The sequence below is a fragment of the Mercenaria mercenaria genome, chromosome 14 (assembly GCF_021730395.1).
Source record: "Mercenaria mercenaria strain notata chromosome 14, MADL_Memer_1, whole genome shotgun sequence".
Classification (NCBI taxonomy): domain Eukaryota; kingdom Metazoa; phylum Mollusca; class Bivalvia; order Venerida; family Veneridae; genus Mercenaria; species Mercenaria mercenaria.
Genome location: NC_069374.1, coordinates 34185562 through 34199897, shown reverse-complemented (window position 1 = coordinate 34199897; position 14336 = coordinate 34185562). Strand labels below are relative to the sequence as shown.

Sequence of the window (14336 nt, the reverse complement as noted above, 5' to 3'; positions counted from 1 at the left end):
AGATTTAAAGTTAGCATGTCAACTTTCTCGACTCAAATTAATTTGGAAAACGAAATTGTATTTTTGTAAATTGTTGTTTGCCTATCATTTTCAGGGATTAAATCGCGGCGTGTAAACTTACTTTGAGTCTAATGCGCGTAATAATACAATAATAAGGAACGTCAATTCAGTCGCGTATCAAGAGAGGTAGCGCTTATTACAAGTTAAAGTAAAGTTAGGTTGAAAAATGATATTTTTAATAAATATGCAGATGAAAAGATTTCATAAATCTCGGACCTTTCGACTTCGGCCAAAATTGATTCGGGATCCATAATTTGCTTATGTTGGACCCACAACAGCATATTCAAAACGTTCACCAACAGCGCGTGCTCACGAGAATCTCCTTGTTTGTACACGTTTTTTCCCTGTTTGTGCATGCCCAAAATCGGCAAAAAACAAAGGTTTTATGCAAGAATATTTGTTTATTTGGGTTTTACGGTGCACCGACACAGTATAGGTTATATGGTGCCAAACAGGACTACAAATTTTGGTTCCATATCTCATTTCGAAATAAAAACAGGTATCCCGTATGGAATCAAACTTTGCATACCTGCTGGAATCACAGAGTAACTGCAAATCCAAGTGTTAAGACCCTGTTTAAGTGTTAGTTGCCTCTTATGATCATGCAAGGGTAAGGCAGTTGTTCCAATTCTTTTCATACACAGATCGTCCCAGAACCACATGGGGCTCGCCAGATGACAAGCCCTGCATAGAAGAAGATATGCAAACTATCAAAAATTCTTTCTTGAATACTTCCAAATGATCTTTGCATTTTCCATTTCCTTTCTATTTCCAGTAGGCAATCACCTCTACTGGAATGTTTTGGACTGGTTCAGTATTTGACAGTATGACCAATAAAGAGTTATATTTTGGTTTGTGTATATTTAAACCTAGTCTGATCTTGGTAAACTCCATATGTTAATTATTAAGGATGGCCAGAATGTCCCAAACTTAATTTATTTTTCTATTACAGTCAATTGGGTGTATATTTGGTGGAGCAAACGACACAAGGTCACAGTGACCTCAGAATCTCCATTCTTGCCCGGTTCCCTGACTGCTCCTGGTAGAGAGCTTTCAGATGATGAAGACGAGAACCAGTTTCCTGATACCACCACCAATGCTGGTTCCCCTGCTGATGCTCCATTATCTCCTGTAGAAATGAGACAGCTGACAACCAATCTAGGAAGATTGTATAATTCATGTAAGTTAACACCCATGTGTATGCTAAATAGACATACTAGGTTAGCTCTGACAATGTAGAAAACACTAAAATATCAGTCCAGAGGTTGAGAGTTTGATTCCTAGACCAGGGGAATGTTTCCCAGGACATTTTGAGGCAAGACAGAATGATGTCTAAAGTCTTTCTGCATCTACCTCTAATTCATGTGAGAAGTTTTAGGTTACTTGTGGAGAACAAATCCAAACTTGTATGTATTCGTGGAACATGGATTATGATTAAAATGCTATTCAAAAATGGTTTTAATTCTTGTAAATAAAGTCAAAAGTTTTTTTTACATTGTTGAAATATAGTAAGTGGTTGTTTTCAGTATTCATGAAAAATTGTGTCCAACATAGGTCTCTTTACAAGATTATTTTATTACGTTTCTTACAGAGCTGAACTATAGTTTTCAATAACAAACAAAAAATATGTAATTGAAACCACATTTTTTACAAGTGTTAATATATACTGAATATCAGATTCAGTTAAGTTCTAGATTTTATTTATTTTGCCAAGTTATAAAAATGAATCATGGCAGCTTTTATTTCATCAATGTACTGAATAGATAATAGAGCTTCTAATAAATGTAGATTTTTCAAGTATACTGTTCAGAAAAGTTTAATATTTGCAGTAAATGAAAGTGGTGTATCAGGAAAAGGTAACTCTGTACCAGGGGGAGGTAATTCTGCAGAAAGGGGAAGTAATTCTGTTCCAAGGACTGCTTTTGCAGAGCCTAGGCCCTCTACCAGTGCCTTCACACCATACAGAAGACCAGAGCAAGTCAGGGCTGATTCTTCTACAGCGGTATATAGTTCATATATATTTTCTTTTAAGTCTAACACAGTGAGGCAAGCAGAATATAGAAAATTCATCACCATAGTCCTGTGGTTACAGTTGTTGGCTCATAAGCAATTATTCCTTACTGTGGTTCCATATGAGTCAGCTGTACAGTTAAGCTTGTGGTAGAAATTCCACCTAGGTGAAAGCTCACAGTGGTAGAAATTCCACCTAGGTGAAAACTCACAGTGGTAGAAATTCCACCTAGATGAATACTCACACAGTGGTAGAAATTCCACCTAGGTGAATACTGACACAGAGGTAGAAATTCCACCTAGGTGAATACTCGCACAGTGGTAGAAATTCCACTTAGGTGAATACTGACACAGTGGTAGAAATTCCACATAGGTGAATACTCACACAGTGGTAGAAATTCCACTTAGATGAATACTCACAGTGGTAGAAATTCCACCTAGGTAAAAACTAACACAAACAAGAGGGCCATGAAGGCCCTGTATCGCTCACTTGACCTATTGACCTAAAGATCATCAAGATAGTTTCATTAAGATATGGTCATAAATGTGGCCTCTAAAGTGTTAACTAACTTTTCCTTTGATTTGACCTGGTGACCTAGTTTTTGACCCCATATGACCCAGATTCGAACTTGACCTAAAGATCATCAAGACTAACATTCTGACTAAGTTTCATGAAGATACAGTTATAAGTGTGGCCTCTATAGTATTAACAAGCTTTTCCTTTGATTTGACCCGGTGACCTAGTTTTTGACCCCACATGACCCAGATTCAAACTTGACCTAAAGATCATCAAGATTGACATTCTGACTAAGTTTCATAAAGATACAGTCATAAATGTGGCCTCTAGAGTGTTAACAAGCTTTTCCTTTGATTTGACCCAGTGACCTAGTTTTTGACCCCACCTGACCCAGATTTGAACATGACCTATAGATCATCAAGGTTTACATTCTGACCAAGTTTCATTAAGATATGGTCATAAATGTGGCCTCTAGAGTGTTAACTAGCTTTTCCTTTGATTTGACCTGGTGACTAGTTTTTGACCCTACATGACCCAGATTCAAACTGGACTTTGAGATCCTCATGAGTAACATTCTGACCAAGTTTTATGAAGATACAGTCATAAATGTGGCCTCCACAGTGTTAACAAGCATTTCCTTTGATTTGACCCGGTGACATAATTTTTAACCCCACATGACCCAGATTCGAACTTGACCTAAAGATCATCAAGATTAACATTCTGATTAAGTTTCATAAAGATGCAGTCATAAATGTGGCCTCTAGAATGTAAACAAGCTTTTCCTTTGATTTGACCCGGTGACCTAGTTTTTGACCCCACCTGACCCAGATTTGAACATGACCTATAGATCATCAAGATTAACATTCTGACCAAGTTTCATTAAGATACGGTCACAAATGTGGCCTCTAGAGTGTTAACTAGCTTTTCCTTTGATTTGACCTGGTGACCTAGTTTTTGACTTTACATGACCCAGATTCAAACTGGACTTTGGGATCATCATGAGTAACATTCTGACCAAGTTTCAAGAAGATACAGTTATAAATGTGGCCTCTACATTTTTAGCTCGACTATTCGAAGAATAGTCTAGCTATTCTACTCACCTTGGCGTCGGCGTCGGCGTCACACCTTGGTTAAGTTTTTGCATGCAAGTACATACAGCTATCATTTAAAGGCATATAGCTTTGAAACTTATTTATTCTTTTTCTAGGTCAATTACCAACCTCACTGGGTCAAGTTCCATAACTCTAACATGTATTTTGAGCAAATTATGCCCCCTTTTGGACTTAGAAAATTCTGTTTAAAGTTTTACATGCAAGTTACTATCTCCAAAACTAATGCAGATATTGAATTGAAACTTCATATGTGTCTTTGGGGTTATAAAACTAGTTGATAGCACCAAGTCCCATAACTCTGACCTTCATTTTGGCCAAATTATGCCCCCTTTTGTACTTAGAAAATTTTGGTTAAAGTTTTGCGTGCAAGCACATACAGCTATTACTAAAAGGCATATAGATTTGAAACTTATTTTTTCTTTTTCTAGATCAATTACCTACCTCACTGGGTCAAGTCCCATAACTCTGACATGTATTTTGGCCAAATTATGCCCCCTTTTGTACTTAGAAAATTCTGGTTAAAGTTTTGCGTGCAAGTACATACAGCTATTACTAAAAGGCATATTGATTTGAAACCTATTTTTTCTTTTTCTAGATCAATTACCTACCTCACTGGGTCAAGTCCCATAACTCTGACATGTATTTTGAGCAAATTATGCCCCCTTTTGGACTTAGAAAATCCTGGTTAAAGTTTTGCGTGCAAGTACATACAGCTATTACTAAAAGGCATATTGATTTGAAACTTATTTTTTCTTTTTCTAGATCAATTACCTACCTCACTGGGTCAAGTCCCATAACTCTGACATGTATTTTGAGCAAATTATGCCCCCTTTTGGACTTAGAAAATCCTGGTTAAAGTTTTACATGCAAGTTACTATCTCCAAAACTAATGCAGATATTAAATTGAAACTTCACATGTGTCTTCGGAGTTATAAAACTAGTTGATAGAATCAAGTCCCATAACTCTGACATGTATTTTGGGCAAATTATGCCCCCTTTTGGACTTAGAAAATCCTGGTTAAAGTTTTGCGTGCAAGTACATACAGCTATTACCAAAAGGCATATAGCTTTGAAACTTATTTATTCTTTTTCTAGGTCAGTTACCAACCTCACTGGGTCAAGTTCCATAACTCTTAACATGTATTTTGAGCAAATTATGCCCCCTTTTGGACTTAGAAAATTCTGGTTAAAGTTTTACATGCAAGTTACTATCTCCAAAACTAATGCAGATATGGAATTGAAACTTAACATGTTTCTTCGGGGTTATTAAACTAGTTGATAGCATCAAGTCCCATAACTCTGATATGCATTTTGGTCAAATTATGTCCCGTTTCGAACTTAAAACTCTTTCGATATTTAACATTTTGGGTAATAATTTCCTGCTTCTGTGACAATATTTCGAATAGTCGAGCTTGGCTGTCTTATGGACAGCTCTTGTTAACAAGCTTTTCCTTTGATTTGACCTGGTGACCTAGTTTTTGACCCCAGATGACTCAATATTGAACTTATCCAAGATTTTATTAAGGCAACATTCTGATAAGTTTCATTAAGATTGGGCCAAAATTGTGACCTCTAGAATGTTAACAAGTTTTTCCTTTGATTTGACCTGGTGACCTAGTTTTTAACCCCAGATGACCCAATATCAAACTTGTCCAAGATTTTATTGAGGATAACATTCTGACCAAGTTTCATTAAGACTGGGCCAAAATTGTGACCTCTAGATTGTTAACAAGTTTTTCCTTTGATTTGACCTGGTGACCTAGTTTTTAACCCCAGATGACCCAATATCGAACTTATCCAAGATTTTATTGAGGATAACATTCTGACCAAGTTTCATTAAGATTGGGCCAAAATTGTGACCTCTAGAATGTTAACAAGCTTTTCCTTTGATTTGACCTGGTGACCTAGTTTTTGACCCCAGATGACCCAATATCGAACTCGTCCAAGATTTTTATGAGGGTAACATTCTGACCAAGTTTTGTTAAGATTAGGCCAAAATTGTGACCTCTAGAGTGTTAACAGTCAAATTGTTGACGACGGATGGACGGACACAGGGTGATCACAAAAGCTCACCTTGAGCACTTCGTGCTCAGGTGAGCTAAAAAGTGGAGACCCTAAAAACTTTATTTCAGGTGCACTGTCATACAAAAAATGTAGCTTCCATAGATAAACTTTCTGAAACAAATAATTAGTTTAACAGCTGAGGTTCACACCAGTTATAATTGCAAGATGGTATGAAAGAACTTTATAGACTTAGTGTATTAACAACACAAAGCAATCAAATCTATTAGAAGGTCTTTTAGGTCAAAAGTGAGGAAATATGCTGCTGCTGGTGAGGAATGAGTTATCTTGCATACCAGACAGGGTTTCCCGGTATTTTCACCGGTGCTGGAAAACTCCATCTTACACCCCGAGGTGTAAGATGACTCTCATGCTGTAAATGAAGCATTACGAACTACATATACATGTATGTAGCAGATACATGTCATAATTTATGAAAATTCGATACCTTGATTGTTTCTCTTTGTTCCCTATAGTGTATTTCTCGATTCAAAAAATGTATGTTTAATAAAAATATATAACGTTATGCTGCAAGCAATAAAACAAAACCGAAACTATACATTGTTATTTGTCTTTGAAATGTCATGACATTCCTGTATACGGCTGTTGATTTCCCGTGCTTTGTTTAAATGCGCTGTTGTAGGAAAATAGTTCTAAAATGAAAGTTGTTTGTTTTATTTTATTTTAATATTATTTCTTGAATAAGGCATGCAAGAAAAAGATTCTATCACTGGCTGTAGATGCAGGTGGGAATATCCGACTCTGCAGAGCCTCGTTACCACATAAACAGTTTCCCTCGAAGCTGGATATTCCCTTCTGCACCTACAACCAGTGAAAGAATCCTATAATATTGTATGTCTTGAACACAGATTAGAAATCCAAAACTGATCATTGAGATAAATGAAGTTTGATTTGTTGAAAAGGTGTCACAACATTGCAAAGAAAGAGATTTATAGCTATCAGTTATTAGATAATTCACATAAATAGCTCGAATATTAAAAAAATAGGTAAAGCTATTGGACTCACATTTGCGTCTGCGTCACAAGTTGGTTACGTTTTTGAATGTAAGCTGGTATGAATCTCAGTATCCACTAATGGGAATGGATTGAAACTTTACACACTTTTCACTGTGGTGATCAGAGGTGCAATGCACAGGTTCTATAAATCTTCTTTGCATTTTTTGAAAAATTATGCCCCTTTTTCGACTTTAATATTCATTCATTTGACAAAGCTGTTGAATAGTCAAGTGTTGCTCTCCTCCAACAGCTCTTGTTTTTTTCTCTATCTCAAAAATTAAAAAAGGAAAAAACAAATGAGCCGTGCCATGAGAAAACCAACATAGTGGGTGTGCGACCAGCATGGATCCAGACCAGCCTGCGCATCCGCGCAGTCTGGTCAGGATCCATGCTGTTCGCTTTTAAAGCCTATTGGAATTGGAAAAACTGTTAGCGAACAGCATGGATCCTGACCAGACTGCGCGGATGCGCAGGCTGGTCTGGATTCATGCTGGTCGCAAAGCCACTATGTTGGTTTTCTCATGGCACGGCTCAAATTATCAAAATTTACAGTAAAGGTATTTGTATAGCTTATAGAAGTTGTATTTGAATTTATATTTATTGTAGAAAGAAAACGTTGCCAAAGTGCAAAGATATTTGGAGAATTTGGATGAGGAAAATTCTTCACTTGGGGGTGATTTTGACTCGCCAGAAAATTCACGTTCCACAACTCGATTCCGACATTCTACACCTCAAAGATCATCATCCAGGTACTTTTATATACATGTTTCTCTGGGAGGTGTTTTGCATCTCAGTATGCCTTTCACAAAATTTCTTAGTACTTAGCTTTCTCTAAATTTGATATGTGTATTGAAATCAAACAGAATAGAAATTATCAGTACCAAATGTAGTTTGGTTATTTTATTATTTATCATATGACTTTTTGAAGTTTTTTGATGAAGTTTTGGATGTTTAAAAGATTTTTACTGTTGATTTTGTAACAATAGATGAACATCTGTTATGTTTTGAACAAACAGCCGAACTTCATTCTCTTGAACTCGATGGGACAAGCAAGATTTGTTCAAATTAAAGGTAGTTCGAGCCACTGAAAAACATGCATTATAAAGATATTTTGCAGTGAGTTCGACCAGAGAGTGGTGTACGAATAACCTTAGTTCGTGCGACTGAAGTTTGACTTTGTTTGAGTTACACAATTTAAAAAAAAAAAATTTCAGGGGTTCCACATCAACCAATCGCTCACTCTGTCAGGGATTTACTAAAGCCGGCACTCCATGCAGACTTGGCTGTTCAAGTGGGTCGGAATTCTGCTATCGGCACAGAGGTCAAGGGTCATCGTCATGACAACAGACTGCTTGGAAAAATGTTCATTCCTCCACAGTATTTTGAATTATGATCAAATAATCAGGTGTCTCAAATTTTCCTTTTTATTTGAGCCGTGCCATGAGAAAATCAACATAGTGGGTTTGCGACCAGCATGGATCCAGACCAGCCTGCGCATCCGCGCAGTCTGGTCAGGATCCTTGCTGTTCGCTTATGGTTTCTCTAATTGTAGTAAGCTTTAAAAGCGAACAGCATGGATCCTGACCAGACTGCGCAGATGCGCAGGCTGGTCTGGATCCATGCTGGTCGCAAACCCACTATGTTGGTTTTCTCATGGCACGGCTCATTTATTCATGTTTTGATGTGGTGTAACATATAACATGAATCTACCTAATATTGTATATTTATCAATAATATTCCTGCATCAGATAGCTCAAAGCATTGAAAATTAAAAAATATAAATCCATGAATGAATAAGTAAATTGACAAGTATAAATGTATTTACCCCTATGGATGTCGAGGGCAGGTTATTGTAAAAATTCCAGGGTTGTCAATTTAATCGACCAGTATTTGCTGGTATTTACGCGCCGGCATGGAAAATATGGATATTTGCGGGCATTTTGCCAACCCTGTCTTAAACCTAATCTTTTTTTTTTTTTTCGAAATTATCAAGTTACTTGCCAATCATGTCTCAGAAATTACAATAATATTGGTGCTAATGATGACAATGACTATGTATTGTTTAACTGTGTGAGTGAATTGGATATTGTGAGTAAAGTGGACTTTGTCTTAAGATCTGTGCAACAATTTTAGAGGACAGAATGAGTATTGATTTTTTCACTGAATACAAGTGACAGAATAGTAAATACTTCTACTTTGTTAATACCATGTGATAACCTTCGTCAAAATGGGACTTTAAAACCTTTATTTTATACGTTGGTCCGTCTGCCCCCATTAGGCTAAGAAAATTATGAGAAATAGCTGAATAAGGCGTCTGCATGTGACGTTGAATGTACAAGATGGTGTTTGTCTACCGTTCATGTCATAGATGTGAATTTAGTATTAGTATAACTGAGATGAGTAACGTGTAATATTGAAACAGGTATTTGTGGAATATTTCTTGTATTTTCATATTTCTCAGGTTTTGTGTGTTTGCATTTCACAAGTATTTTTTTATTTACTAAAAGTTAATTATTGAGAAATTATTTTTAGAAGCCGGTATTTTATATTTCTCATATAAATATTAAAGGCAGCAGCACAGAAAGTATGATCTTGTATATATACATAATGAAGAAAGCTTCCAAATAAATTGAATTTTGTTACATTGACTACTGTTAACTTTGATATTTGTACATCTTTTTTTGAATTGGTATTGTTTATTTTGAATTGTTTGTTATTGTCCTGGTTAAAGATTGATGTGAAAGTCTTGTAATTTTAAATTATTATATGTTAAAGTGGTTCATTCACACATTTAAGCTGATTTTTTTTTTTTTAAAAATGAAAAAAATCTGGTGTTGTGGAAAAGATCATTGGTAAAAACTTATTAACATGAAATTTTGCAAGGTATCATTATAAATTAACAAAAATATTGTGCAAAAGTGAGCAAACCATCGTAGCTTTTTAAAACCTGTCTTAAGCAGCCAGCCAAGGGAGTGGGAAAATGTGGCTGCTTAATGCAGGTAATTTATAGCATGAATGACCATTTTGGAAGATGAGACACTGGTTGCTTAAGACAGGTTTGGCTGCTTAATAGTGGTGACCGCTAAAGCGGGTTTTACTATAATGAGAAAATCCACTTTTTTCTTGCTGTTTTTACAGATACCTAATCCTTATTTACACTCACCTTATCATTTTTCAGTGTCATGATATATATTATGCCCAACTACAGAAATTAATGTGTTAAAAAATATATCCCAACTGTGGGTGAGTAGCTTTAAAAGGTACTTGTTTATTATTAATTTCATTAACCCTTACCATGCTTGACACGATTGGTTTTGCCTTTGCGACCAGTGTAGATCTTGATCAGACTGCACATCCATGCAGTCTGATCATGATCTGCACTGTTCGCTTTTCAGTCAATATCTTTTTGGTAAGCACCCCTTTTAACAGTTAATGGTACTGTCCAAATTGGAAGATGGACAAGGTCATTATAGAAGTTTAGCAGGGTAAGGGTTAAATAAGATCTGTAAGAACAGACTATGTGCTTAGATGGTAAGATAGTGGATTTTTGTGAGTTTTTTTCATCTTCAGATATATAGATATATATTGTATTTTTGTTATATTATTAGATGAGTTTATGTAAGTTTAAACTACTGTGTTTTAAATCAGGCTTTATGATTGATAAACTGTTTAATTTATGTTGTATATTCTTCAGGCCTGAGGGAACTACTATTTTCTTTCTTCTTAGACCACTGGTTCGGTATTCTTCATCATTACAAATTTATACTTTAAGGATCATGTTAGTTTTATTTTACCTCTGTTCTAGAGAATTTTATTTTTGAATTTTATACCTTTTAATAATGATAGACTATTGCTATTCACATTATGTTTAAATTTGAAAAAAAAAAATGAAACAGAGCATATTGTGTTTGGAAATTTGGATAGATATATATACTTTTACTGTTTAAGGGCTATTTAGGGCACAGCCCTATCATAATCTCTTTGTCTTTACATTTACTTGTAACACTTTCGTCCAGAGAATAATTCCAAAACAAAGGGCTTTTGTTAAACTTTCACATAATGACAGGATAGTAAGAGGAAGTCAAATGTATAAGAACCATAATTATCTTGCCAAGTTTTTTATTTTCTCCCTGAATTAGAATTAGGCATGGTCTGACTCAAAAGTTGTCTAAATATGATTTCTTATATAGCCATATATTTACATCAAGAGGTTATTAGACAACAGATGTATATTAAACTGTTTTGAGTCAGTGGTGCCCTCAGAGTATGGATGTTCTGTTCATGGAATGGTTTGCTGTATATACTGTGAAGAAAAGTAGTCTTTATGCAGTAAAAGTTCGGTTAAGGGGAGGTAACACTGTGTAATACTTAACTCGGAGCAAGGTTTTAAATAACATTACATAATTTTCATGTGAGTACTGAAAACTACAGAATTTTAATGAGAATAGATGTTTTGTAATGAATGTTAGTACAGGTTAAGAATGTGACATGTTCAAGTCTATAGTCAGAATTTTAAACTCGTGAATGTTGATGAATACCAGCCATTGTCTGAATATGTGCTTTAGTGAATGCTGCTTAAATATTCATTTATATTGCAAATATCTAATAACTGCTTACATATATATATATATATATTAACACAGCATTGTTACATAGCATTGTTTCTTTCTATACTGTTATTACTGTAATCTGTATAATCTGTCTCTATGTAAAACAAGACTAATTATATGTATGAATTGACCCTCCCCCCTCTTTCTAACCCCTACCCCTTCCTCCCCCTGCTTTTTCTATATTTTGCATAAAATTAAATGTTGGATATTTGAAGCAACCCATCTATAATGTTTTTTCATTACGGATTCTTTTTGTTGTGGGCCTTATTTGCAAATGCATGGTTCTGAGGCTGTATTTGTAGTGCTCTGTGCTTCCGAGAAATCTACCTTTACCTATTATCTTTTGTACCCCTCAAAAATCTTGGATTTACTCTTGTCTGTATGTCTGTCAGTGGTCCTGATGTTGTTCTACCCAAATTTGTGTCAACTGTATTTAAAAAAGTATTTGTCCTAGGGTAATCAAACATTATAAGATTGTTATTTATGATCTGAAATAATGCACCTGCAGTTTTGTTTTGGATTTCTCTCGGACCTTTGACAGTTGAAAATATGCATGAAAGGCCTTAAAGTTTGTGTCATGTTTATAAGAAAAAGTATTTAACCTACAGTCATTTAATATCATAGGATTGTTATTCATAATCTGTAGTGGTGCACCTGGAGTTTTGTTTCGGTTTCACGTAGCCAAACCAGAGTTATAGCTTTGACGTCATTAAACATATATATATAAAGGGCCTAAAAATTCAGTGGCACATATCTCAGAAAGGATTTGAAGGATTCTGAAACATTGTAGGAGTGTTATTCAGCATGTGAAGCTGTGCACCTGAGCTTTTGTTTTTGATTTCACTCTGCCAAAACAGTGTTACAGTCCTTGACTTGTTAAAAAAATTTGCATAAAGAGCTGAAAAGAAGTGTCACATATATCTCAGAAATGTAAGGTATAATTGTATAATGACAGGAAGTGGGGGCACCAGTGTTCTGTGAACACACATCTAGTTAAAACATCGATTTTTATTTCACAACAGTAGTGCTAGCTACAGATTATTTGATAAATGATTTTGGGTTGTCTGTTCAGATATAGTTTACTGTTAATTGCTTGAGTTATTTCAGGCATCGGTTTAAATTTAACCTTTACCCTGCTAAATTTCTAAAATGGATTGGTCTATCCTTCAGTCAGAAATTTTTCAGTGAACACCCCTTCGAATAATAAATGGTACTGCCCAAATTGAATGATAGACCAGTCCATTTTAGAAATTTAGCAGGGTTTATTTAAGTTCAATCTGCTAAAAATTATTCTCTTATAAAATTTATTTTAAAACTTTTATGACATTCAACAAACCACTGACATCCTTAACATCTTGTTCCCATATGATTCTGGGACAACCTGTGTGTGAAAAGAATTGGAACTTATGTCCTACTTTTACATGACAAGGTCTGAACACTTTTACTGTTACTCTTTGATTCCAGCAGGTGTAAAAGAATGCCATACTGTATTTTTTTGGGATGTAAGTGAGATGTGAAGCAACACTCTTAGTACTGTTTGATGCCATATAACTTGTAATTTGCTGATGTGCTGTAAAAGCCTAATCAACAAATCCTAAACCTTTTGAGCCACGCCATGAAAAAACCAACATAGTGCGACTGCGACCAGCATGGATGCAGACCAGCCTGCGCATATGCGCAGTCTGGTCAGGGTCCATGCTGTTCGTTTTCAAAGTCTGTTGCAATTAGAGAAACCATTAGCGAACAGCATGGATCCTGACCAGACTGCGCGGATGTGCAGGCTGGTCTGGATCCATGCTGGTCGCAAATGCACTATCTTGGTTTTCTCGGCGTGGCTCATTTGTTGCTAAGAAAAAAATTGTTTTTTGTTTTCTCTTTACTTACATATGCAGCTGGGAATTTTGATATGCGTTTTTATTTAAGCTTTTTTAAACAATTAACATTTAGATTTGGTTGAATGTTAAGGTATAAAAATACCTGTTCAAATGGCATGTGTATGTCTTCTTTTCATAAATTTTCATATTTATAATGTTCTGTTTATTTTGTTTTCCACATAGAAGTATGTGTTGACAAGTTTCTTTTCCATATGCAAATAAAAAGATTGCTCAAACCACAATTAATTGATTTTTTTTTGTGATTTTTGTACTTTTACACCTGTTGCAGGTTGCTTTATGACTGAAACATTCTGATATCTAGTTTGTATTTATCCCATGTGGGTGACCCTTCAGCAGGTGGATCTTCAACAGGTCATTTCTCAACTGATTGCCCATATGGGTGACTCCTCAACAGGTGACTACTCAACTGGTTGCCCATACAGGTGACTACTCAACTGGTTGCCCATACAGGTCACTCCTCAACTGATTGCCCATACAGGTCACTCCTCAACTGATTGCCCATACATGTCACTTCTCAACTGATTGCCCATGTGTGACTTCTGAACTTGTTGCCCATACAGGTCAGTCCTCATCTGGTTGCACGTACAGTCCTCAACTGGTTGCCCATACAGGTAAGTCCTCAACTGGTTGCCCATAAAAGTCAGTCCTCAACTGGTTGCTCATGCAGGCAACTCCTTAACTGGTTGCCCATACAGGTAAGTCCTCAACTGGTTGCCCATAAAGGTCAGTCCTCAACTGGTTGCTCATGCAGGCAACTCCTTAACTGGTTGCCCATACAGGTAAGTCCTCAACTGGTTGCCCATAAAGGTCAGTCCTCAACTGGTTGCTCATGCAGGCATCTCCTTAACTGGTTGCCCATACAGGTCACTCCTTAAATGGTTGCCCATACAGGTCAGTCCTCAACTGGTTGCACATACAGGTCACTCCATAACTGGTTGCCCGTACAGGTCAGTCCTCAACTGGTTACACATACAGGTCACCCCTTAACTGATTGCCCATACATGTCACTTCTCAACTGATTGCCCATACATGTTACTTCTCAACTGATTGCCCAT

The 14336-nt window shown here is 36.0% G+C and overlaps 1 protein-coding gene across 2 annotated transcripts in view; it reads left to right on the top strand.

The window, feature by feature from the left end:
- LOC123527226 (protein brambleberry-like) overlaps positions 1-13502 on the top strand; it is a 29032-nt gene extending 15530 nt beyond the window's left edge. For both annotated transcript variants that reach the window (XM_045306558.2, XM_045306557.2), the window contains 4 exons: positions 1013-1240; positions 1890-2062; positions 7383-7525; positions 7991-13502. In XM_045306558.2, coding sequence (XP_045162493.2) covers positions 1013-1240; positions 1890-2062; positions 7383-7525; positions 7991-8117 — 671 coding nt within the window. In that variant the 3' untranslated portion in view covers positions 8118-13502. The remainder of the gene's footprint in view (positions 1-1012; positions 1241-1889; positions 2063-7382; positions 7526-7990) is intronic.
- The last annotated feature ends 834 nt before the right edge of the window (positions 13503-14336 follow it).